This window comes from Coffea eugenioides, chromosome 6 (assembly GCF_003713205.1).
Source record: "Coffea eugenioides isolate CCC68of chromosome 6, Ceug_1.0, whole genome shotgun sequence".
In the NCBI taxonomy this organism is placed as follows: domain Eukaryota; kingdom Viridiplantae; phylum Streptophyta; class Magnoliopsida; order Gentianales; family Rubiaceae; genus Coffea; species Coffea eugenioides.
In genome coordinates this window covers 49,278,972-49,305,695 of record NC_040040.1, presented here as the reverse complement: position 1 = coordinate 49,305,695, position 26,724 = coordinate 49,278,972, and the positions used below count along the sequence as shown (strand labels likewise).

The 26,724-nt window shown below is 36.5% G+C and overlaps 3 protein-coding genes and 1 long non-coding RNA gene across 5 annotated transcripts; 3 read left to right on the top strand and 1 right to left on the bottom strand.

The window, feature by feature from the left end:
• Window positions 1-4,275: 4,275 nt before the first annotated feature.
• Window positions 4,276-7,647, bottom strand: LOC113774329. Its single transcript, XM_027318878.1, has 4 exons — window positions 5,396-7,647; window positions 5,002-5,304; window positions 4,814-4,901; window positions 4,276-4,722 (listed from the first exon to the last, which is right to left on the bottom strand). Exons 1-4 carry the CDS (start codon window positions 7,645-7,647, stop codon window positions 4,276-4,278), a joined length of 3,090 nt encoding a protein of 1,029 aa, XP_027174679.1.
• Window positions 7,648-7,798: 151 nt separating this feature from the next.
• On the top strand, window positions 7,799-8,443 carry LOC113774328 (40S ribosomal protein S4-like). The gene is made up of 2 exons (XM_027318877.1): window positions 7,799-7,808; window positions 7,965-8,443. The coding sequence occupies exons 1-2, from the start codon at window positions 7,799-7,801 to the stop codon at window positions 8,441-8,443; spliced, it is 489 nt and encodes a 162-aa protein (XP_027174678.1).
• Window positions 8,444-16,860: 8,417 nt separating this feature from the next.
• LOC113776489 lies at window positions 16,861-18,336 on the top strand. Its single transcript, XR_003469021.1, has 3 exons — window positions 16,861-17,829; window positions 17,953-18,161; window positions 18,281-18,336. It is a non-coding gene; the product is annotated as an uncharacterized LOC113776489 (long non-coding RNA).
• A 4,928-nt stretch (window positions 18,337-23,264) lies between these two features.
• On the top strand, window positions 23,265-25,595 carry LOC113776391. 2 transcript variants are annotated; one of them, XM_027321533.1, is made up of 4 exons: window positions 23,265-23,378; window positions 24,355-24,436; window positions 24,514-24,605; window positions 24,813-25,595. In XM_027321533.1, exons 2-4 carry the CDS (start codon window positions 24,406-24,408, stop codon window positions 25,329-25,331), a joined length of 642 nt encoding a protein of 213 aa, XP_027177334.1. In that variant the 5' UTR covers window positions 23,265-23,378; window positions 24,355-24,405; the 3' UTR covers window positions 25,332-25,595. The 2 variants fall into 2 exon arrangements, with proteins under 2 accessions (XP_027177334.1, XP_027177335.1); XM_027321534.1 differs by having other exon boundaries at window positions 23,265-23,383.
• Window positions 25,596-26,724: the final 1,129 nt, after the last annotated feature.

Sequence of the window (26,724 nt, the reverse complement as noted above, 5' to 3'; positions counted from 1 at the left end):
AAATTTTGAATTGATTTATATGCTTCGTTTTAGTGATAAGTCTTGTCTATTGATTTTTGTTTATCTCATGATTTTTGTTTTAAATGGTTTGCATTTTTGTTTTGCCCCTTTAGATGTTATTTTATTTTTAGTTTTATTTACCTTTTAGTTTTTTTTAGTTTTTGTTTTTTAAGTTTTAGCGTAGAAAATCATGAAAAAGGAAGAAGAGAAAAAAAAGAAAAGCATTCAAAAAAAAAAATGATTTAGTCGTTTGTAATTTAAATTCAATGCTTTCTGGAAAGAGAAAAATGAAAAATATGAAAAATGAAAAATGAAACAAAAAAGATGGAAAAATGGCCATTTTTGTTGTTTTTAGTTGTTTAGTTTTTTAAATTATTTTCATTATTGTTATTATTATTATTACCTGGTTTTTGGCAATTTGTTATTATTATTATTTATATTTTATCATTTCTGTATTTATTAAGTTGAAAGTTAAAAAAAAAAAAAAAAAAAAAAAAAAAAAAAAAAGGGAAAATTGTTGCCGCAGCATCAAAGCTGCGGACTTGCGCCATTTGCAAAAAATCTGGGGGACGGCTCCTGAAGCTGCAAAATATAGAAAAGGACAGAGGTTCTTAGGGTTGAATTGGGATATAATAGCAAAAGAAAAGGCAGCCGCAAGCGAGCTTGTTCGTGGGGAGAACTGACGGGGGGAGAAAAGAAAAAACAGCAAAAGAAAAAGCTAAAGGAAACAGCGAGAGAAAGAGAGGGAAGCGGGATTGAGAAGAAAAGAGAGCTGGGGAGAGAGCCGAGGGAGAGAGAGCTAAAGAGGGACAACTGTAGGTGCCGAGAGAGCAATGAACAAAAACAGGAAAAAAGATAGGAAGGCAGCAACGGAAAAAGAAAGAAACGAAAGGCCGAGGAGGAGAGCTTAGGGCTGGGGCTGTAAGAATCTGGGCAGAGGGTTAGGAAAACAAAGGAGGGCAGCGGCTGGTTTTGAGAGAAAGGGGAGCTCGGTTTGAGTGAGAGATAGAGTAGGGGGTGCGGGGAGAGGCTAAACAAAAACAGAAAGGGAAGGAAGAGGGAAGCGGCGGCTGGACAAGAAGAGACGTTGCTGTGTTCCAGAATTTTCTTCACCAGAAATCTGTGGCGTTGAGTCGACGTCCTCACGCAATCTCTTCGTTTCTGCTTTGTTCACGGGATCCCGTAAGGTGCTAAAGGTAATCCCTTTACTTCATATCTTCAAGCAAGCCCAGTAGATTCGAGGTTTATGTAGGTTTGGAATTAGTTTTCGACTCATTCTTGCTACTTATTCTTGCCGTTTCTGTTTGTTTCTATTGGCATGTCCTTTCATTCCTATCTTCTGCGTGACCTTAAATGGTTTGTCTCCTGCATTTTTGTGTTGTGTTTGGGAGTTTAATGGATTTGGATGACTAGTTTCTGACTTGATTCGAAGGACCGAGAGAATGAAGTGGTTGCTTCATGGTCCGAGAATGAAATTTTTGGTGTCGTCTTTGCTGCGTTTTTTGGTTTCTTCACTGCTAAAACAGATATCTGGAAAATGTGTGTGCATTTGCTGAATAAATGGTTGGGATTAATCAAATGTTTTGGCATTTTAACATACATGAGCTCGTCGCTGCAAAATTCTGCAACAAAGGCAAAAGGAAATTGCATTTTTCTGTTCTGTTTTGCTGTCTCGTGGTTGCTCCCCAGGTCTTTGCATCTAAGTTGCATGTTTAATTTGTGTTAAGGACAAGGAATGGAATGATTCAGTGCTGGGTTGGGATGTTTGAAGTCTAAAAAACACTTGCATCATATCCAATGTTTGCTAAAAAATGGGTTTCAGCTTTGGCTAAACCATTTTGCATGGAAATTTTGGTCCAGAGTTTGGCGTCAATTCCTTTTTATGTTTCTTGCTTATTTGGATGTCCAGCCATGTTTTGATGGGAGTAACTTTAAAATTGTTGTGCGCGTCTGCTTTGTTGAAATTGCAGACTGTTGTACATGAAAATTAGGCTGCGGAACCGTGCTGAAGGCCTCATCAATAGCCGAAGCCTTCAGCCGCAGCAAGCTGTTTCTTTTTCTTTTCTTTTGCCGTTTGGTTTCCTCCCACCTTTGATGATCAGTTCCCGTTTTTGATTCAGTTATGTAGTGAAGTTACATGGTTAGTGGATGATGGATAGGCAGGATCTTGGTGTTGGATAAAATCTGTTTTGCATGATGAAAGGAAAAGCCACGGCTGGAAAAGAGAATTGCAGAAAGTGTTCATTGCAGAAAAATTTTGTTTCCTCGTATGCATGCATGAAAAAATTCTGAGTTTTTGCATTTTGACCTCCCAAGTTCCCTTTTGCTTCACTATGGCCCAATCAATTGAATAATCTCATCAATTTGATCCTTAGTAGTTTTAATTCTTGCAATTTCATCACTTGCTTTGCTTCAATTAACTACCATGCTTTGTCAATTGCACTTAAGTCACGACTTTGGGGCTTTATGACTAAGTGAGCCTTGTTTTGCCCATTTCTTTTAATTTTTCTTAAATAAAGTGGTGCCTTGACCTTTTTATTATTTTGGAGGGTAATTGAATAATTTCACTTCATTGGGGCGTCAATTCAAGGGAGGTACACTCTATCCCTCATTTGCACTACATTTGACCTTACGTGCTCCTACGTGTTATGTGAATATGCATGCCTACTTCGCTTTCCTTATTTCCTTGCGTGCATTTACTTGCTTTTACTTTTATTTAAGTTTTTATGGGGTATGTGTACACCTCTTGGCTTGTAATAGATAGTGCTCGGAGAGCATTTGGTCCATTTCCCCTTCCCCTTTATGCTTTTATGGTGTATGTGTACACCTCTTGGCTTGTAATAGATAGTGCTCGGAGAGCATCTGGTCCACTTCCCCTTCCCCTTGGTTGCTTGTTTTTGTTGCTACATGTTTAATTGCTTTATTAGGCTCTTGCATCTAGTCGAGCATGCTAAATGCTATGTGTTATGTGTTTACGAGCGTTTTGGCATGTCTACTTGCTTTCATAGCCATGAATGAATGGAATGGATGAATGTACGTTTCCGCTAGTCCAACGCTAGTCGGAATTCATAGAATGGGCTAGTCCAATGCTAGACCCTTAGGGATTTCCCCTCGTTAGCATATCATTTGCTTGTTCACCACATATCACGCATTTTCCTTAGTTTTATCATTTGGCATGATCCTCGAACCCGTTTTCCCTCCATTTTAGGATTTTTGCATTTCATGCTAGTTATAGGGTTCATTTTGCTTGAGTGTCCCCTTCCGATAAGGGAAACGAGCGAGTGTGGCTACTCGATAGCCTTAGCACGCTAGTTTCGCCTTCTAATCAAAGGGAAAATCAAGTCACGATTTAGGTCTCCCCGTACCCAATATGCATGAATTCCCTAGGCTCATGCATTCTCAATCCACTCTATCATTACACTTTCACTTTTGTCTCATTTGCACACATACACCTTTTTATCACTTTCACTTGCACACGAACACTTTTTTTATCTTCACTTGCACACGAACACTTTTTTATCTTCACTTGCACACGTACACTTTTATCTTCACTCGCACACGAGTACTTTCATCTTCATTTGCACACCGACACTTTCGCACTTTTCTTTAAATTTCATACATGCATTTTTGCCCACTTGCACTTGGAGTATATATTTGCATTCAAAGACATTTGCACACCTCCACTTATATCGTACTTTTATCATTTTTCTCACTTCACACAAACTCACACTTTCACATGGCATGCATTCCACTCATTTTTCACGTCATTTAGGTTTAGGTGTGACCTCTCCAAAAGGATCATTGTTGGGCTTCACAATTAATGTGATTGGCACCGCTCAACCTTTGAAGAGAAATTTCCCCCAATTCCCCTAGGTCTAGGTTGTTGCATTCATATAGACATATCCAATACGCGATACATACATTGGGTAGAAAACTAGGAAAAATTGGTTTCAGTCGCGCAACTAGCCTTGGCTAGGTCAAAGGGGTGCCTTGGATTCTATCCTTGCCTTCCCCTTTGTCAAACGTGACCCCCGAACCTTTTTCTTTGGTTTACGTGGACTAGGAATCGTTTTAAAAAGGGTTTTACTACTTTGTCTTTAAAAAAACACTTTTTGGGTGACTTGGTACACCCCAAATCTATACCAAGTGGCGACTCCGTTTTCATATTTAAAAAACCCTTTTTAAATTTCATTTGGCCAAATCGTCGCTTTCCAAAGTCCCATGGCCTTTTTACTTTTCATTTTGCACACGTTCACACCACACTTTACACACACATCACAATTCATTATCGAAAAATGGGGCGCGACACTTTACGTAAAAGACCTGTTCGGCTTGGGAAGCGAATACAAATGGCTGGTCTATATACCATTTTTTTGACAAATTGACGCTGCTTAGATTACTCTGTTTGTCTATTTTAAGACATGAGCTATTTTTCAAGTCCCACCAATCACACTTGAACAGAACTACTCGGCTTTGACTGAAGGAGTATTCAACCTCTAAGATATCTGTAATAGCACCATAGAAGTTTATTTCTACATCAGCATGCTCACCCTTCACCATAATGCCACTATTCTGGGTTTTTCTGTCTACCTCACGTGTTTTGGTATGAAATCTAAACCCATTGACATTACAACCAGGATATTTGATCACTCTAAAATCCAGTCCTTTGGCCAAAGACAACAATTCATCACAGCATCTGCCTTGTGTATGCATGTAAGTGACCTATATGACCCAAATAAGAAATTAGAATGACTGAACAAATTAACAACTATATAAATACCACAAGTTTTCTAGTAGTTTGTTCCATACTTACACGATCTTCAAACCACTTTGGAAACTCTAAATCGTGCATCTGCTCTACATTCGACACATTTTGCTGCTGAAGCAATTCTTTGTGCATCCTATACAATAGTATTATTAGTTATCTATGTGGTACGGTTAGTGATATAATTGACTAAACATATAACACTTCTCATATACATAAGGTAATAAATTTATTACCTTATGTAATCATCAATTTCTTCACAATTTTTCAAGATGAATAAATGTATTTTCATCAACTCTGATTCACTTAAGCAACAAAATGTTGCTGCCCCAAAAGGCCGAGCCATTCCAGAAAAAATAGACAACTTTCCAGCAGCCTCAAAGCGTTCGGTGTTTCTTTCTGGTTCATTAAATATTGTAGGAACATTGTGCAAGTACCTGGAAATGAATGTTAGACATTCATCATCCAAGTAACGCTCAACAATGCATCCTTCCGGTCGAGCTCTGTTGTGCACATAACCTTTGTATTGACCCATTTTTCTGTGTCACAAAAATGCAGCCATAAGATGTCACAGCAGTACGACCCTATGAAGCAAAAGAAGATTCAGTCTTAAAATAGCCTTTACACTACCTCTCAAATGGGAACATCCACCGGTATTGTGCTGGGCCAGCAAGTTTTGCTTCAGCAGGTAAATGGACCATTAAATGGACCATTACATCGAAGAAATTTGGAGGGAAAATTTTTTCAAGTTTGCAGAGTATTACAACAATGTTTTTCTCCTGTGCATCTAACTCATCTACATAAAGAGTCCTGGAACAAATTTTCCTAAAAAAATTGCTTAGTTCTACCAAAGTTTGGGAAACATCCTTTGGCAGCATGCCTCTAATTGCTAATGGAAGTAGACGTTGCAAGAATACATGATAATCATGACTCTTCATCCCTGAAATTTGGCACTCTTTTGGCTTAACACAATGAGATATGTTTGAGGCAAATCCATCGGGGAACTTGAGTGAGCTCAAAAACTGGCATAGTTTTTGTTTTTCGCTGCGTGAAAGAGTGTAGCATGCAGCGGGCATCACCTTTGAATCCCCTTGAGTTTGAAGATGCAATTCTTCCCTCAATCTCATTTCCTTCAAATCCTCTCTAGCTTGCCAAGTGTCCCTATTTTTGTGTCCCGTACCCATCACTGTAGCCAACAAAATTTCACACACATTCTTCACGATATGCATAATGTCCAAGTTGTGTCTAATTTTGTTAGTACTCCAATATGGCAGCTCAAAAAAAATGCTTTTCTTCAACCAATTTGACTGATTTTGCATGCGTTTTCTTTTCTTCTCTTTAAGCAATTCAGGTGCCTTACCAAACACCATTTGATCAAACTCTTGAAGTTGTTCAAAGATTTCTTCACCGGATAAAGTTCTAACAGGCTGTCTAAGATCACTCTTGCCATTAAATGACTTTCTTTCTCTGCGCCATTTATGGTCCGCTGGCAAAAATCGCCGGTGCCCCATATAGCAACATTTTAATCCATTTCTCAGATATACACTGGTTGTATCATCTAAACAAATAGGACAGGCCTTATAACCTTTCGTACTCCACCCTGACAAATAGGCATATGCTGGAAAATCACTTATAGTCCACAATAGAGCAGCCCGTAACATAAATTTTTCTCCCACGGCTGCATCATAAGTCTCAAAGCCAGTGTCAAAAAACTCTTTCAACTCATCAATTAGAGGCCTAAAAAATATATCCATATCATTTCCTATGCACTTAGGACCTGGAATAATCATTGATAACAGGAAAAAAGGGTCCTTTAAGCATTTCCAAGGTGGTAGATTGTAAGGAACAAGGATTACAGGCCATATACTATATGCATTATTCATGTTTCCATAGGGATTGAAACCATCAGTTGAAAGCCCCAACCTAACATTACGAGAATCTTCGGCAAAAGATGGGTGACTGTTATCAAACTCCTTCCAAGCTATTGAGTCAGCAGGGTGTGTCATTGTGTTTTCCTTGGGAACGCGTCTCTCTTTATGCCACCTCATATCTTGAGCTATCTCCTTGTTTATGAATAGTCTTTGCAACCTTGACTTTAAGGGGAAATAGCGAAGCACTTTTCTAGGAATTTTAGAACCCGGGGATTTATAACGAGGTGCTTTACATTTTTCATTTGGGCAGTGATCGAGGCTTTCATTTTCTTTCCAATAAAGTGCACAATCATTTTCACATGCATGTATTTTTTCACACTTGAGTCCTAGCTCACGAATTAAATTTTTTGCATCATAGTATGAGCTAGGAATTGATGCCATGGGGAAGACTTGAATGAGGAATTTCAGCAGCATATCGATGGATTTGCAAGTCCACCGATTCATAGTTTTCAAATGAAGGATATGGACAACAAAGGAAAGTTTTGAGTACTTATCACAACCCGGGTAGAGACTTTTTTCAGCTTCAGATAATAATCTAAGAAACTTACTTGCTTCCCCCTCTTGCTTATTTGGTATATCCCTATTATGTTCCCCCGAATTTCTCCAATTCTCGCCAAAGTTTGCAGTACCAACGTCATTTAACATTTCTTGAATATCATCTGACTCACTGTTTTCTTCATCTAAAACTATGTTATCATCTTCATCCTCATCAGAATCCTCAAACCTTTCACCATGATATACCCACCTAGTATAGCTCTCAACAATTCCCCCACACAAATGACTTTTCATGACCTCCATAGTTTGATCCTCAAAGTTGTTGCACCCTTTACATGGACAAGGGAGCTTATATGTGGGATCCTTGCCTAAATAAGCGAACTGAACGAATTCTTTCACTCCTGCCAAATATCTAGGATGCAAGTAATCTTTAATTGTCATCCAACTCCTATCCATGTTTTTTCAAAAGCACCGTTGATCCTAACACAAAAAAATATGCAACCATGATATTACAACAACACATATAATAAATATAGGAAATTAATCTTCCCATACAACAATAATAAAAATTAAACAAAATACAACACAGCTATTACTAAATTCAAACATGTCACAATGTAAGCATGTGAGGAGGCTGTGTGCAATGCAAAACACAATGTAAGGCAGATAGGAATTAATTCTGGAGTCTTGTGAGATTTTCTTGGCAAGCACTACTGTATCCCGGGCCACACAGACAATGATCACCATATCAGCTTAGTTAACAACATAGCCAGGGCCAGCTAATCAAACCAGAAGTTTCAGGGATGAGGAGGCAAAGTTTAAGCTGTGTAAGGTTCGATCAGTACAGTTTGGACAGAAGGGCAAGCCATACCTGAATACCTATGATGGTCATACCATTCGTTACCCAGACCCACTCATCAAGGCCAATGACACCATCAAACTTGACCTGGAGAACAACAAGATTACTGAATTCATCAAGTTTGATGTTGGGAATGTTGTCATGGTGACTGGGGGAAGGAACAGAGGTTGGGTTGGAGTAATCAAGAATAGAGAGAAACATAAGGGAAGCTTTGAGACCATCCATGTCCAAGATGCCACAGGTCACGAGTTTGCTACTCGTCTTGGTAATGTCTTCATCATTGGAAAAGGTGCAAAGCCCTGGGTGTCTCCCCCAAAGGGCAAAGGTATCAAGTTGTCAGTTATAGAGGAACAAAGGAAAAGGATTGCTGCCCAGGCGGCTACTACTGCCTAATTTTGCTACTATTAGCGTCTTTGGGAGGGTAACATTTTACTTGCAAAACTAGTAGTAAGATGTTGCAATTTTTGAGTTGGGTTTAATGTTTTATTTGTCTTGTTTAGTTACAGTTTTGGACATTAAATATTTGTGTTGGCGCGGTGATTGCACTGCTGTCTAGAACCCTACAGTTACAGGTTTTTAAAAAAATACATATAGATATATGACTAGTTTCTGATAATGTGCCGCCATTGATGTTCTTTTGTATGTATATTGTTTGTATGTATGTTCTTTTGTCACCTTATCTATTCCTTTTGTGCTCTGCAGGGCTGTCAAATCTACTTAAGAGAGCAGAAGATGGCAAGAAAATCACTGGAATGACGATCAGCAGAAGAGGACCATCAATCTCTCATTTATTTTTTGCTGATGATTCTCTAATATTTTGTAAAGCTGAGCCCAGTCAGGCTAAGGAGCTAATGTACTTGCTGAAGAGATACGAGGAAGGCTCAGGTCAAATTATCATTTTGGAGAAGTCATCTGTATTTTTTAGCAAAAATATGTCCAGTGTTAAGCAAGATGATATATGTAAGGAGCTGGGGAAAATACAAAAAGTCAGTCAACCTGTAACTTCGGATACCAGTAGCAGGGGAAGTCTGGATAACCCAAGCGGGAGTTTAGGGGGCAGAATGGGGTGGAAACAAGTTTTCCCTTTCGTTGTGTTAGCATGAGGGATGACTGGTGCACGAAAAGGCATCATAACTAGGAAGCGAAACCTTTATCCTTGCGCCCAACTCGTACACAGGGCAGGGCACAAGGTCTGAAAGGCATACATACAAGTTCCAAATAACTTTCCAATTTGCCAGCAAATTCATGGCATCGTTTCGTTTTATGTGCAAGTAAATTAAAGAAGAAGCTATTCTGAGTCGAGAAGCTGAAAAAGAAGTTTCAATCTATACATGAAGAGTAAGTGGCTTGCACGACTTGAAATCACCACCATTCATTCCCCTAAGAAGTCAAATTGCAAAATCAATGCTATGGCATCCACCTTCCGTATCCAATAACTTGTGCTAGAACATCACGTAATTCACAATGCACCCATGCCATCCAAGTCCGTGTGCAAAACCGCAGTCTGCTGCTACTAATATTCCGCATTACCCAACAAATCAAAATTACGAATGGGAACATTACTACTCGGTCTTTCTAAAACCTACCAGATGAACTTCCATGAAAAATGTGAAACTGAAATACGACATCTTAGAATGCTTTGCATTACTTCCTACAGAAGACCAATAAAATAGAACAAAGAAAGGTGAAGAATAAATCTGGATAGTAATGGCCAAGTATATTTGGTCAGTTGTACTGGTTTTATCTCTCAATTCACTTGAAAAAAGTCCTAAACTTGAGACTGTATCAAGGGATCCACAAGCTTCCTTGCAATTTATCAGCGTTATTGTAAGCATGCCATGCCACCTCCGATCAGTATCACTAACAACAAATTTCTAGGTCCCTGCCTCCTTCGACTCGACAACATTTAACAAGTACTTCACAAGCCTCTAAACAAGAATAGACTGAGAAGAATGACAAAGTGAAATGCACCAGAATACCAAGAAATTAGCCAAAACAAGGGGAACACACACACACACACACAAGGCGAGATGCAAATATATAGCAGTTGGAGAAGCTAAAGTTGACCTTTCTATTTTAAACCCCATAAATAATCTGTTTATCATACTACAAAAACATATAGCAGATCGAAATCTTGTAAAGTTTTCAATGAATAACCAATCAAACAACTAAGTTTTTTTAGCAGCGGAAGGTTTTATTTTGTCAGTCTCTAGATCAAAAAGCAGAAAATTTTGCCAAATGTACGTGTCAAATTAAAGCTAATTGATCAGCTATAGTTGACGACGAGCGTTTCCTAACTCAAATTTCACTATCGAAGTTTTTGGATAAAATATCAAACTTGTCATTCTCGAGTCTGGATGGAATTTAAATCTAAACGGGGAAATTAATTAGGGGCAAACCATTTGGGGGAAAATTAGGGAGGCAAAAGAGAATCAGCATACCTTTTTTTGTAGACAGTTGCTGCTAAATGTGGTCTTCTATTTCATCATTTCCCAGCCAAGATCGATTAGCAGATGGCGAGGAGATGTTTCTTGGTTCTCGGCGAGGAGATGTTTCCGGCAGAGATGAGCAGTGTGTTTTTTGGTTCTCGGCAGAGATGAGGAGCAGTGTGTTTTTTGGTTCTAAGTGTTGCTTGTTGGCTGTTGGCTCATGGCTGGTAGCCTTTTGTTCGGTGAATGACTAAACATGACCGCGAGTTGTTGGTTTCACTAAGTGTTCAAGTCAATTCCGCGCTTCTCCTCAAACTATTGACTTTGAATGAAATTTCAATTCCTTACATTTCCCCCCCTACTCGTACGAAAATTTCAACCCAAGTTTTTTAGTTTTGAATTAACATTTTACTAATATATTATTACTTGCAACTTTTAAATATTTTTGTAAAAATATTCATAATAGGTAATTTTTTTATGACATCAAACAGTTGATCCCATATTAATATTGATATCACTTTCTCAAAATTGTGAACTAAATTACAACTTACTTATCTTTCTTTTCATTATTTTTGCCCAAAACTCCAGAATTTTTTTTATTTTATAATAAGGAGAGATGATTTGTTTCAAATGGTTAATTTCACTTCAAATTATTGCACTAATATTAATTTACATGACAAAATTTGAGTTCCTAATAGTTAAAAAAATCATTAGAGAGCAAAAACAGAATAACAATTGGTTGTCACTAATGACCAAATTTCTTGTAATACATTTGCAAGATATAGATTTATGGGTAATTTCTTTTTTTTTTTTGCTTTCACATATTTAATTTATGTTAAATACAAAACCTACCAGTTTCCCTTTCATAAAAATATTAGTACAACACTTTTTGAAATTTACTTACAAACATTTATGTATTTAACATAAATTAAATGATTCAAAGTGAAATGCCCATAAAGAGCAAAATATTTGTTCATGTAAAGGAAACCCACAAAGAGTTGGTACTTTATGGGCCATTTCTTTTTTTAAAAAAATTTAATTTATGTTGAAAAGATAACCTGCCAGTTTTCGTTTTGTAAGAAATCAGTGTAACACTTTTTGAATTTTACTTACAAACATTTATAAATTTATCATAAATTATATGTTTGAGAGTAAAATACCCATAAAAAGTTGGTACTTTGAATAGATAATGCTCATTTGCCCATAAACTACACTCCCTGAAGGCTATTTTGTTAATTACTTTGTAGTACTTTGTTATTCCTTTGCTAATACTACTTGGCATGTAGTACAAAGGATAAATCTGACATAAATTTCTTATTCCATTGATAAAAAGACCTGCCTGCCTTATAACTATTGTAATGAAAGATATATCTTTAGAGTTTATAACAAATTATTACTTAAGTTTGAGAAAATTATAAAATATTTATGCATAGTTTATCAAGATGCCATTCGCAATTTCCTAATTTGAAAATAGGGGCTAAATTGTAAAAGCTAGGGTGCCATAATAGAAATAATAAAATTGGTGTATTACATATGGGGGTAAAATTGCAAAAGTTAGAGTGCCATAGTAGAATTAATGAAATTGGTAAATTACATATGGGGCTAAATTACAAAAGTTAGGGAGTAATAATAGAATTAAAGAAATCGGTGTACTACATATGGGGCTAAATTGTAAAAGTTAAGGTATCATAATGGAATTAATGGAATTTTTTACAACATTTGGGGCTAAATCGCAAAAGTTAGGGTGGCACAGTAGAATTAATGAAAGTGACTTAGAAATAAGTACTTTAAATAGTGACGATTAATTCTTGTCACTAAATCCGAATCAGTAGAGTGACAGTGACGATATTAGAAGTTGTCACTGAATAAATCATTTTAGTGACAACATTTTTCAAGGTCGTCACTGAAGACTCTGTTGCTTTGAGCAATTATGACAACTCTCCTTGTCGTCAATAAACATTTAGTTGCTTTGATGGAATTGTGACAACTTTAGGTGTCGCGACTAAAGAATCCCTTTTCTGACGACATATTGTCATCACTAAAAAATATTGTCACTAATAACTTTTTTTTAGTGATCAGTGACGACAACAAAAAGTCGTCCGTAAATAGGCCAAGCAATAGTGATGATGTTCTTAATGTCGTCACTATTGTGTGTTCTAAACACTCCCGCCCTCTTGCTAAATCTTGGCGGGAATTTACTAGTGACGACTTTTCTAAGTCGTCACAAATGAGTTGGCTCCCATTAGAAGTTTGTGACGAGTTAGAAAGTCGTCAATAAAGGATCGGCTTTTGTGACAACTTTTTTTCGTCACAAAGAAAAGTTGTCACTGATGACCAATTTTCTTGTAGTGTGGAGCTGCTGCAGTGATGGGAGCGACCGTGAGCTGGTGGAGCTCGGGGCTGGACGGCAAGGCGCGCTGATGGCGGCGCGCGAGGGTGGGCAGCCGCGCTTCGTGGAGAAAACCAAGGCAGCAGCGGCGGGCGGCGCTTGGGCGAGAGCTCGCGACGATGAGCGAGGGAGGCGCGCGGCTGCTTGGTGGCGTTGGTGGAGCGTGAGGAAGGGAGGAGACCTGGGGGCGGTGGCGGTGTGCGAAAGAAAAAAGAAAGGGAGAAACAGAGGAAGCGGGGAAGAAGAAGAAAAGGGAAAGAAAGAAAGAAGGGAAAAAAAATAGTTTTTTTTTTTTTATTGCACACTCAAATTTCAAAACTCGAATTGTGAGAACCAAAACTGAAGGTGTAAAACAGAAAATGTTTTTATTTTGAATTTTTGAATTTTTTTTTTTCAAGGAACCTCTGGCTTAGGCGTGGGCACGTCTAACTGCTATAGAGTCCGCAGATCCTGAACGAAAATTTCTTTCCCTCAGGCGTGACCACCTGGCGTGGGCACGTCTAACTGCTAATTCCCATGAGACTTGAATTTAGACGCTTAACGCGTGCCCTCCTCGTGTAGGCACGCTAAGATTACCTATTCTGGTCATAGTGAGGGAACATCAAGAGTGATTAGTACCCAAGTGAGAAACGACATATTTAAGAAATTGAACACAAAAATAACAAAATCAACAATTGGGTTGCCTCCCAAAAAGCGCATTTCTTTAATGTCTTTGGCTAGACATTGTCATCTTTGCTCAGGGAGGATAAAATCGTGTAACTCGTTTCAGCGCTTCATCTTCTATGTAGTCCTGATATCCCTCGTAAATAGAGTAATCTTTGAACACACAAGGTACGGTCTTCCATGGATTAGTAGATGGCGCCAAACAAACAGGTAACGACGACCTTAGTTCTTCCCTCACCCCCCCATCATGAGCATTTACTGGTTCAAAATATTTTGCCATCGTAACTCTTAACTTATTCCTGTTATGAAACTCAAAATCGTCTAGTATAATAAAATCAATCTCACTAACAGGAATTAAAGAATAAGAGTCAGGAAAATATTGATTAAGGAATGGAGGAGATGTCACCGCATTTGGAGATTGTTCACTGGATTCATTCACTTGAACCATTTGATGTTGGGGTCTCAATTCTTGTGCTTCAACTTTCTTTTCATCTGCATCTTTAGATTCTTCTTCTTGAGACCCTTGCAGTACCATGTCATTCGTCAGAATAATTGCACTCTCATCTTCCTCATGGTCGATAATAGTCGGTGAGGGCAATTCTTCATAAACTGGAGAAATCAATTTGCTCATTTTAGATGCCCATTCACGCCTTCCTTCTTTCATCTCTTCACTCATCTTCTGTGTCTCCTGTTGAAGTTGATGTACCTCCTGTTGAATTTGATATGTCTCCTGTTGAATTAGATATGTGTTAGTAGCTAGTGATTCAACTATTTCTTCAAGAGACATACCTGACATGGATGACGGTTCTTGAAACTCTAGCTGTTGAAAATCTTTTGGCCTTTGTTCATAATTAAAATTGGAATCATCCCACCATCCTTGATCATACCCGTTTGAAATAGGGTCATACCATGTTTGATATTGAGGCGAAAAATTTCCAAAAGTATCTATTGGAGCACTTAGACCATCTTGAAATGCATGGCATATGTCGATTGAATGATCTGAGGCAAAATAAGTTCCACAATTTGCAGCAGCCCATTGATCATTAGAAAAAGCACAAGCTTCATAACCCTTTCTAGAAATAAAATCAAGTCTATCACCAAAATAAGGAATATTAGCAGCCATAAACTATATATATAATAAAAAAATAAGAGGAAAATAATAAAAAAAAATGAACTCAAAAAGAAACAAATTAATCAGGCACCAGTCCCCGGCAACGGCGCCAAAAATTGACAGGTGCCGAACCTGTACAATAATAAATACCTACTCGAGAAAAATACAGATTTTGTATATAGCGGTGAGTAGGGTCGAATTCACAGGGACTGGGGATAATTCGTTTCTTCTAGAGTCCAAAGTATGGGGGGTTTTGGATTAAATGCTAACTAAATAAATTAACTGCAGAAAATAATTGATTAAGAGGAATAATTAAGGGAAAACTCTAGCCAAGGGTACACTTCAGAAATGGTTCATGCACTGATCATTGATGCAAAAATAATTTCAACATTTAGTAATAGATTAGTTATAGTTGTCATGCACGCGATAAACAACCAACCATTCCTTAATTTCTCGATAGCTAAGGTACGACCGTTAACTATTTCTCTAACCCAAAAATAACCCTAGGTACGACAGTAGGATTTAATTTCTAGATTGCATTAATAATTAGAAAGGCCCAATTCTAACCAACAAACACGCTACGAGGGTTTGTTTAAGCTAGATCGTATGCTCCCCTGATATAAACCCAATTACGCCAGTTGCTACTGAGGTAGAGATAACGAACAATTACGGATTCAATTACCCCTATTTAGCAAAAATAGCTTATATGAATAATTAATTATTGCGCACTAATCAATCATACACAAGGCCATAGCAATTAAAATTAGGGAACATATAAATACCAATAAATGAAGAAAATAATTAAAACAGATTCGATCTCACAGTAATTGTCGAACCAAATCGTCAGTTGTCCCCTTGACTAGAAAAACTTAGCCATGCCTCATGAGAAAATCTCCACGTAATTTCACTGAGGTCCAGGCCATCAAAAGAGCCACGAAAAGAAAACTAAAAACTATGCTAAAGACTAAGCTAAAACTATTGATTGATAAACCTCCCGTACGTTTGTCTTCTTTTTAAAGCCAAAGGGAAAATGACTTCCTGCTATCGAGTGGTCCCCGCCGAATAAGGAGTCCAAGAGCCAAAGAATTAAGGCTCTGCCGAAATTCCTCCTTGTTTAGTTTCCTATTGCTAGTCAAAGACTCCCATCAGCACAAAGAAAAGGAATTCGTTTTCTTCTTCTCCTTGTGGGCCAGCAACCGAAAAAGGCTTCCTTGTAGTCTTCCACTTATGGAGCAAGTCCCTACTTTTTTGTATTTTCTTGCTCCAATCCCTGGAATTAGGTCCAATACCAAATATAAGTAAATATTAATAATTAAAACAATATTTGACAAGGATAAAAGGGGAAATTAACAATAAAATAACCAATAATTAACACCCTATCAAGTATCAAGTCTTATTTCCTGCTCATTAGTTTTAGAACAAAGGCAACAAAAAGAAACCCTTTCTTTCTGTAAGATTCTCAGCTCGAAAATGACATGGAATTTGCTCTTCTATCTTTATTTTAAAGCAGGCAAACATGCCTTCTTGAGATTTTCAATCTAAAAACTCCTCATCCAACTAAGTACTCTAAAAGTTCATTTGGTTATCAATTTGCTAGAAAAGAATGATAATGTGTTTACATTTATGATATAGATTGTTAAATCAAAGTTTGACGGAACACAGAAAATTATAAGTAGCCAATGATGGACAAAGATTTTAAGGGTCAATTTCTAGTTTTTTTTGTATCTTCAGGACAACATACTCCCGTGAAACCACTACTAAATTTTTTAAAATCCATCCAATATTAGGAGATAAAAATTGTACGGCAAGATGATTCATTTGCAAAATATCTGAAGTTTTAAAACGTCTGCTTCCAAGATGTTGTCTAGTAATGTAGCAGTCAGGACTGAAGAATTATCATTTAGCAAGTTGATTGCAGGTTGCACTTAGAGATCTCAACTGTTAATTGTACTACCTTATAAGCTGTGAATTATGGAAGTAAATTGGCAATTTTGGAATTTTAGTTTGTTGAAGGTTTTATTAGTCTGCTTTGTTGAGCTTCTCTTGGCTTTTTCAGTCTGATTCAGAAAAACTTAAAAAGTGCTGTTTCAGGAAGAAAACAATATCGCTAACCATGTATTAGATTCAATTATTGAATACAGGTGTTCAAGAGCAGATTACTTGATGTGGACAGTTAAGCCATGTCAAAGCTGAAAACTTTACATCCACGGTACAAAATTCTGTGTTAAATAAGAACTAGCAGTTTACTTTTGCTCAGCTCATTTGTCTGCTACCTCCAGTTGTATATCATGATTGCTGAAAGGAGCTAATTCTCTTTAAACTTGAGATTCTACGAGGATTGAAATGCTTACTCTGAACTTCCACCTCTTGGGAATGTATTTATCATCTTTCTCCAAATTATCTGATTATTGGTATTCTTATTATGTCTCTTAAATGATGGGATTCTACTTTCTTCAGCTGTGATCTCTTTACATAAATCCAATGGTCAATCGAGTTACTCTGACTGCCCTTGGTTGTGAGATTAGTAGTCTGATAATTTATAATACCATCCTCTTCCACTACTTAATATTGGGTTTTAAGCAGTTTAATAACCAATGCATTAACTAAAACCTTAATATGGATAAAATGATTGCTCTCTCTGAAGTTTCACCCGTTGAAAATGCATTGGACATTTTAGATTTGATACCACAAGCAGCAATTCTACAAACCTTTTCTATAAGACTTTAAACCCGCAATTCTCTACTGCACTCCTTCCGCCTGCACTTAACAAGCAGATTTTTATGGTCTCTCCCCTAGATGAACTTAGATTAGATTTTTATAGCTGGTATTAATTAATTTTTGTTTTGCATTTCCTACAAGTTACCCATCAATATGAAATAAGCACTAGGAGTTTCGTTTTGTTGATTTTATATATCTGCTTTTGTGGATGTAAGATGTGATTGCTAAAGTGATCAGCTCCCTAACTAATGATTCTAGTGGGAGTAAATAGTTGCTCCAAAGTTTAATCACCTCTTGAAGGCGCATTTATCAAGCTTCTTGAACCATTTGATTAGTGATTTGTTCGATAAGTCTCGTAGATAATGGGTTTCTGTCTCACTTTTCCTTGGTTATGATTTTCTAGTAGTAAAGATTTGAGGAGTTTTCAGAGCTGTTGGTCATCAAATTGGTGTTTGGTTCTAAGAGTCTGGTAAGTTCAGATATACTACTCTTCTTTTACTACTCAAATTTGACTTTTAACTACTTTGATTCTGAACATATTACAACCAAAACTTGAGAAATCTTCTCATAATGAAAATGTTTTTGGGAGCAGCCACGGAAGATGTACTGTTCATGCAGTGAAGCTGCACAGAATTGTTAAGAGTATCTTCTTACACAATCAAGTCTAAGCTGCAAGTTTTGAAGCATATCGCTGTGGTTAGTCGAGACTGCTGCTACTTGCTGCAATTATTTCATCCGCTGTGATGAAGGCTATTAAGCTCATTCTGCCACCTATACTTGTTGGTTGCTCCTCTCTTCATGGTAAGTTCTTATTTTAGTGTTTCAAATACTACAAAAAATGTCATGCAACTAAGTGCTGGCTTTATTCTTGACTACATGCTGTCTCGAGTTTCTTAAGTTTGAGTTTTTGTGTTTTGCAGTGATTTTGCACTCAAAGATCAACATTAACCCTGATAGCTCTACTTACTATCCTTGGTACTTTTAATATGATCCCTTGCTGAACAAGATCCTGTTTCAGTCAGATCAAATGAAAACATCCAGGATGGAAACCCCTTTGCTCCCTGCCTCGGATGGCCAAAGCCTAAGATCTTCCCTGTTGGCGTGGTTCTTTTAAACTGTCCAACCGATTCAGCAATTTGTAGACATGTTAATGAGGTGGCTTTTTACTTCTTTTGGAACTCATTTGCCATATCTTCCTTATTACTCGTAGTTCAAAGTAGCCGGTATTTTGTTGCAGAAAGATGTGGATTAGCTGAACCCTGATAGGTGCTTGCATCCTTCTTGAAGTTGTATCTTAGCTCTGTAACAGGCAACGTATTTTTTCTCAATGTTCTGCAGTTGACTGCAGGTTGTGTCCAGTGATTCTTTTCCATTGCTCGTTGTATCTGTAAAGCTCAGGAAAGGCCTCAGAGCACAAGAATCAGTCAGCTTGAGCCCTTCTACTTTATGTTAATCAGAGAGCAATTTAGAAAACTGAATTGCTAAGGCACAATTTTGTATTCAAAAAAGGATCCCAGTTGGTGGACGGGAACGTTGGAAAGATAAAATTATGGAAATCAATTTTACAAGAACTAAATGGGAACATATAAGGTCAACCTTAGTTCATCAAACTGACATTTTACATGGTATTTTATTTGCAAAATTGCTTTCATGCGAACTAGTCCTTGTGTATCAATAATGTTGTTCCACGAAGCGGCAATGTGACATCGATCTTACACATCTTGGCTTGAAATCTTTTTCCTTGATAGCTCAGCGGTATGTTACAAGAAAAGCATTTCTATATTTCCATGCCTATAAGACTTCGAAGGCCAATATAAGTAAATCCTCCTATATCTATAACAGTATAAAAAGTAGTAATAATAATAGCAATAACTAATTAGTGATTGTCCAAATATTTGTCTGGATTAATGTTTTTACATTTTCTATGATCATATTTTCTACGCACACCTTTTTATCTCACTAGTAATGGACCACGTGCTTTGCACGTGAACCCGATACTTTTAGATATTTCTCCTTTAAAATTTTTAGAAAATCAATTATTTGGGATAATTTTAGAAACCTGCCTTGAGGTTTCTAACAATTTCTCTCAAATCCCCTCATGTTTAAGAAATTACACTTACTTCCCTTGACATAGTAAAATACCTATAATGCCCTCCACTTGACAAACAATTTTAAATTTAAGGCAATATCTTTACAAAACCCAAAAGAAATAATCTATTTTTTTGTCTCTTGTCTATTTTTGCTCCTTTATTTTCTAGTTAATATAACCTATTTTTATTATCTTCAGTTTTGTTAATATTAGCAAATTAAAATTACAAAATCACAAAGGGAGCAAATTATGTGTCAAATTAGAAAGAAATGAAGAGACTCGCAATGATAGAGAAATAAATAATGAAATTGATGATTGAAATAGGAAGAAAAACTAAATATGTGAAATTAGTCATATTTTGCTTGTTGTCAAAAAAATTTGATAAAATGTCAATAATTACATAAGGATCTCTTTCATTGAATTAGAATTTGTTATTATGATATTATTGTGGAGGTAGAATTTATCTCTATTTCAAGATATTAATATTTTTAAGGCCAAAGGAGGGTTGTAATGGTGGTTCTAGATCAAATTAGCTTGTACTGAAAAGGTATTTGAGAATTGATATTTAATTTTGGGGGTATAAAATTGGTTATCAACGGGGCTTGTCTTTTTTTCTCTTTTTTTTTTGCGTGATAAGTATTGATATTGTATATGCAAATTGGACTCTTTTGAATAGTTACTTGATTTTAGAACTTATGTTTGGATGGTTGTTAGGAATTAGACTTGTTAATTTGTGCAAAGTGTGGAAGAAAATGATTGAGTACACTATATTTTTCTTTATTAATTTTGTACAAAAGGGCAATTTAGAATTTTTAAGAGAAAATTTAGTTTGTTAGACCTACATTGTTACTAAATAGTAAAAATAGGAGAGGTATATGTAATTTTTAAAACTTAAGAAGAACTCTCTGTAATTGTTAAAAACCTCAGGGGAGATTTGTAAATTTATCCCCAATTATTTTGAAGGAATAAATGTAATTGAGACAAAAAAAATGTGATATTTAATATTTATGTTATTTTATACTTTTTCTGAACTTAGTTTGCCCTAACCATTACAAATGCACAAACAATAAATCATTCTTTGTTCCAAGAGTACTTTTATTTTGTAATAATATCAATATTTTTGTGTTTTGGTTAAATTTAGATGACCTAAATGTTCATTTTTATGCCATTTGAGTTTAAACTTTTAATTTTTGAATAATTTGTTGCTCCCTTTTAAGTCATTCTATGAATTGTTTATTAGTTTTAGTGAAATTGTCTTATTATTATTATTATTATTTTGCTAACAGTGGATTGTAAAATGATCTATAATGTTATTGTAATTATAGTAATATCTGAATATATTGAAATTCCATTGTTCAAATTTAAATAGCTTAACTTTGAAGAGAAATGATTTGATTTGGTGAAACTTATTTGTATTTCTTACTGATGGCATGCTTTATGATTGATAGAGTGCGATTTTATCATTTATTTTATTATTAATTTCCCCTATTACCTGATCCGGTGTGGATTAATTATTAGATTCTACTCACTTTTCGTAGTTTACACTTATTACAGGGAGTAGAACGAAAATACCATAACATGTGCCAATTTGATAGTTATCAAAAAAGAGTTCAAGTAGCAGGCATCAGGGCCATTTTTGGAATATCAAGCCACAACCCTTCTTGGTAACTTGGCCGAAAACAGCATTAAAAAGAAGGGGGCTGGAGTCTTCGTGGGATGGGCGGCGGACGCCGCACAGTAGCAGCAGGAACTAGATATTAGATTAGCTTTTCTTTGGACTTTTCTTCTTCGTCCTTGAGTGGAGACTCTTGGTAGCTTTGCTTTTGAGCAGATGTTAGGAACGAATGGAAGAATGGAATGATTCTCTGTAGTTTTCCTCTTTTGACTTTTGCTTTTCATCCTTAGTAGTTTTCTCCTCGTATGTCTAGACAATTAGAAAGAATTGGATCAATTGCTGTAGCTCGCTTTTCTCATCGATTGAAGCGACTTGAATTCTCCCAATATCAGTGATAATGGCCGCAACTCTGGCTTCAATTTTTTATGGGTTTTGTTCATCAAATATGAACTAATTTCCTCTGTCTAGTCAAGAAACAACGAAGGCTTTGGGTCACTTAAAATTATGAGATCGATTTAATTTCATCTTTTTCTTTTATTTATTGGTATTCGTATATTTCTTGATTGTAGTGCTTATGATTATTTAATTAATTGATTGTCTTGGATCCGGATAATTAGTTAATTTGGTAATTTATTGTCAATTGGGACGTTAAATCCGTAATTGTTTAATTGTCTCAAAATAGTGATAACTGGCATGATTGGATTTGTGTCAGGGGGATACGCGGGCTAATCTAAAATAACCCTGGTAGTGCGTTATTTGGTTAGAATAGGGCTCCTCTAATACGTAAGGCAATTGGGGAATTAAATCTTACGGGCGTACCTAGGATTATTTACTAATTAGAGCAGTGATTAACGGGCGTACCTTAATCACCAACACAGTAAGGAGGGGTTGACTGTCATCGCTTGTTTGGTAGTTATAACCTATTTATTGATGAATAATTGGGATTGCCTTTGCTTCGATAATCAATTAGGTGCATCATTGCTGAAGTTATTCCTTGGCTAAATCCTTAATTACCACTCATTTGATTTTAGTAATTTGTTATTTAATTTTTAGTAGTTTCTTAGATTTTATTTGAATTTTTTCGATTGTCACCTTCTGCACAAAAACACCCCCCTTATCACTGTGAATCTGAAAAGAAGCAATTACTCCCAGTCTCTGTGGATTCGACCCTACCCACCGCTATCTACAGAAATTACTTTTAGTTTGAACAGATTTTATTATTGCACAGGCTTTGACAACCTGTCAATGATTATAGAGTTAATATCATTAAAAATTGTAAGATGTTAAGATTATTTATTATACAATATTCAAACTAACTTGGATCTATTTTTATTACCATAATTCAAAGGATGTTTCACCTTTGTAATTATTATTATGATTGGCATTGATGAATATAATATTCATTAATTGTAGTTTAATACTATTAGTTGATACAAGAGTATGATTGATAAAGTTCATTAAATATAATCTATATTGCAATTTAAATAAATAAATTCCCAACATCAAACTCTTTGCCTACCTTAGTATTCCATTTCTTATTATATTTTGTATTAATTTTTTTTACTTAATACAAATATACGCATATTAAAAAGGTGCTCTTAAGGCTTAATTTATTTGTATCTAAGAAATAAAAAGATTCGTGGTACTTTTTAAGAGATTTATAGTACCAATTTATTATGTTTTGTTTCATGTTTGAAGTACTCTTTAAACTTGGATTTTGTAAATAAAATTTGTTCTTCTTTCTTTTGGTAAATAAAAAAGTATGGAATCTTTCATTTTTTGTAACCATTGGCATGTTTGATATTATTTATTAATGATGAAATGCAACAATTTGTCCATTTATTAAACAGGAGTGTATTTGGTATCACAGAAACTAATATAAACAGGAGTGTATTTTTTATAATTTATAAATAAAATTTGTTCTTCTTTTTTTTTTGATTTAATTCATTATAACTCAAGGGAATGTTTTTCATTCTTATAATTGTTGGCATATAATTGATATTAATTATTGATGAAATGCAATGAACTAGTTGTTCTTTTTTTGGTTTTAATTCACTAGAATCACCACAATTTCAGATGAACTTATTTCTGCACAAAAAAATAAGGGGCCTTTTTTTTTCAGGTGAATTTACAAAATAAATAAATAAATAGAGGAAACGATACCGTTTGAAGATTTATATATGCGATTTGGACCTCCTCCTCTTCCATTTGAATTTCTTCGAAACTCCATTCCTTTTTCTCCTCCACAGCTGCTGCTGCCATTTGCCGGCAATCGCCATCCACCTGCCAGAGTTGTCCCCGCCGTTTAGTGCTGGTCTCGGAAGTCCCTCTTCTCCCTCTGATTCTAAGCAATTCCTTTTTCCCTTCTTTTTTTTGTTCTTTTTAAATTTCCGAGCAATGTAACTGGTTTCTGCAATTTCTACTTAGATCTTAACTGCGTTTGGAAGAATTTTTCTAGCCTATCTCGTGGTGGTATCATTTGATGGTTAGAGTTGTAGATTATTCGCTCTTTTCACTTGACACTGGAAAACTTATATTAGGTCAAGAAACTGCAGTAAATATTATGCGCAAGTTCCAGAATTCGCCAACGTTAGACTAGTGCATGGACGTTTATGAAGTTCAAGTTTTGATCACTGATTCGTTATGAAATTTCTTTTCTTTTTTTTTTTTGCTGAAATGTTGTTTTGCGTTTTCTACTTATTATATGCACTTTTTTTTCTCTCTGGAAAGTTATGGAAAGAAATTAGACAGAAATATAGAAAATTTCAGACACATTTGAACTGAAAAGGTTCCAAAAACCTATTTAAATGAAAGAAGACCATCATCGGTAGTCATTAACGTTATTTTAATTGTGTAGATCTTGAAATTGCAAAGATTGTAGCTTCGACCTCTCTGTTTTAATTTGGCCAGATTTCTTTTGTCTCTGTTCGGACCAATTAGGACACAGAAAATGTGCTGTTATCCCTCTAATCCAAAGAAACGGATTAAATCAGTTAACTTTCTTTTCTTTTTTCTATGGTAACACTTCCCCAGGAATTTCTTAGAAATTAGCCTTGTAATTGGGAGTTTATGTGTAAGGGCTTGTATTGGAAGTTTCATGCCTATTGCCTGTTACTCTGTGACATTGTAGCTGGCTCTGAATTAGCATATAATGAAAATTTTGTTCCAGACTGATCATACTTGTGCTGTTGCATTTACTGCCCTCATTTGGAAATGTAGCCTCCATTTCATTGCTATTGCATAAGTATGATGATTGCTGCCTTTTCTCACACCTTGTGTCCTTTCCTCAGATATTTGGCTATTCGTGTTGAATGTTGTTATGTTGAACTGAACATATATCCATGCCTCCCTGTACAAGGTCCTCCTTGAAGGGTATGTAGCTGATTATGATTAGTTGTGCCTGTTAAATCGATTTATAGGTTCTTATCATGCCTTCTTTATTCTTGCAGCAGCCAGACATAAAGCTGGCATTCTCAGTGATAGTGTGCAGTCCATTTCGGGCCAAAATGACTTGAAACTCTGCATTACAAATTACTTCAAGGTATAATCTATTGGCTTCTGTATGGGTTAATTGGTTCATGCTAACACCCAATGGCCTTGTCTTGCAATTTATTAGTGTTGTGTCCTCCTTTTTTTTTAACTCAAACCCTTTAAAGATGAGTTGACTAAAGTAAGTCTGCTTCATTAGAACAAGAAGCTCAATGTTTGTTTGCAATTTCATGTGCTGACCAAGGTGTTCCATGATCAGGGAGCATCAGGGAAGTATAGTCAGAAATCTGGCCAGGCACCTCTTTATACTGATGATGAGCGTGAGCTGGAAAATAAGATGGCAAAACTTCAAAAAGGAAAGAGAGCAATCCTGTTAGATTCAACTGATGATCATGTTGAGGTTGTGGCTCCAAAGAGGGGAAAAGCTATGAATAAGGGGAAGCTGAAAAGGGCTAAACGTACAAGGAAGTTTGGCAATTCAAGCCCTGGGGAAGTAAATACTCAGTCATTTGAAATTGACAGTATTAGCTCCCACTTCAGTGAGAGGAAAGAGTCCAGCATGTCTCCATCAATTGGTATTCCTTCCCCTCCTGCCCCTACCGACGACATGTATCAGTTTTGGACAGCTTTGCAAGCGCTCGGAGCATATCTAGCGGCAGCAGAAGGGGATTTGTTAGAGGATGAAACGGAAGATGTCTTTGTGCTATGTTATTGTGCCATGTTATTGTACTATGTTTGGATATTAGATGTCAAGCGCTGTGGCCCTGGTCCAAGGTAGACATTTTGTCTGCAGTCACCATGTCATTGTACTATGTTATTGCATATGTTTGGATATCAGATATCATGATGCATGGTTGGATATTGGATTTTCTAAAGCTGTTTACGCGCCAATGTCAGCTGAAGTAGTACTCGTGCTGATGAACTTACGTGTTTGCAGTATTGATAGACTTCTTTGTTGGTAGCTTTTAGTTCGTGGCTGAGTTCCTTGGTTTTGGATAAATGATGGCACATATAGATGATACGAAATGGTGGCAAATCTTTATGATGGCTGTTTCATGCTTTCATCATTTGCTCCTTTTTTTTTTTAATTCCAGCAGGAGAGGGGTGGGGATTTAAGAACGGGGAGAGAGCAGGGGAATCGGAAGTCGGAACACAAAACCTCTAATTCCTGATATCTCAGTCTTAGTCTGGTGACTAAGTTTCATCATTCTCCTCTTACTTCTACTTAATGCATCGGAAATTGTTATTCAACTTTTGGTTTGCCCTGGCAGTTATGGATGCCATGATTCAAGGGCATGGTGTCACCATGAATCCAGACATCATGACCTTAAACCCTGAGCTCTAAACTCTATACCTTAAATCCTAAAACCTAAATAGACTGGTGTTCTTTTACACATGCAGAGTGTCATGCCATGGTGACAAGTTACGTGGGGTTGCTTGCTATTAAGGGTAGAGATGTTTGCGAGCCGAGCTACTCGCGAGTAGCTCGGTCAACAACTCGACTCGAACTCGGGTTGACCGAGTTCGAGTCGAGTTTCGAGTAACTCGACTCCCAATCGAGTCGAGTTTCGAGTCGTATTATCCCGGCTCGTGGCTCGTCGAGTAGCTCGACGAGCCGGAGTTAATTAAATAAAATATTTATAATTTAAATAATATATATTTATTATAATTATAAAATGACCATTATGGGTATAAGTTATATGCAATTTACAATATTACCTTCTTTATAATAAAATCCTATAATGGCAAAAAAGTAATAACATAATTGTAAAAAACACTAAAATGAAAAAATGTCTAAAAAAAAAAGGAAGAAAAGACTTTCTTCCTTCTCTGTGCCGACTGTGCGACTTTCTTCTCTGTTCGAAGAAAGCCTAGCAAAAAAATTCACTTTACCAGCCGGCAGCTGACTCTGACTGATTTAGATCTACACCCTCACTCCGTTCGTCGCCGACGCCGTTGCTCGCCGCATCTGTGAGACTCCATCGCCATCGCCATCGCCTTAACAAGTCCCAAGTCCCAAGTCCCAAGTCCCAAATCGAAGCTGCTCTCTGCCTCTCCGGCCTCCGCCAGTCCCCCGCGCTCTACGTCTCCTGTCGGCTGTGTCCTGCCGTGCTGGTTCATCGCTGCCGAGTGTCGAAGACGAAGCACCAAGATCTCACTAGTTCATCGCT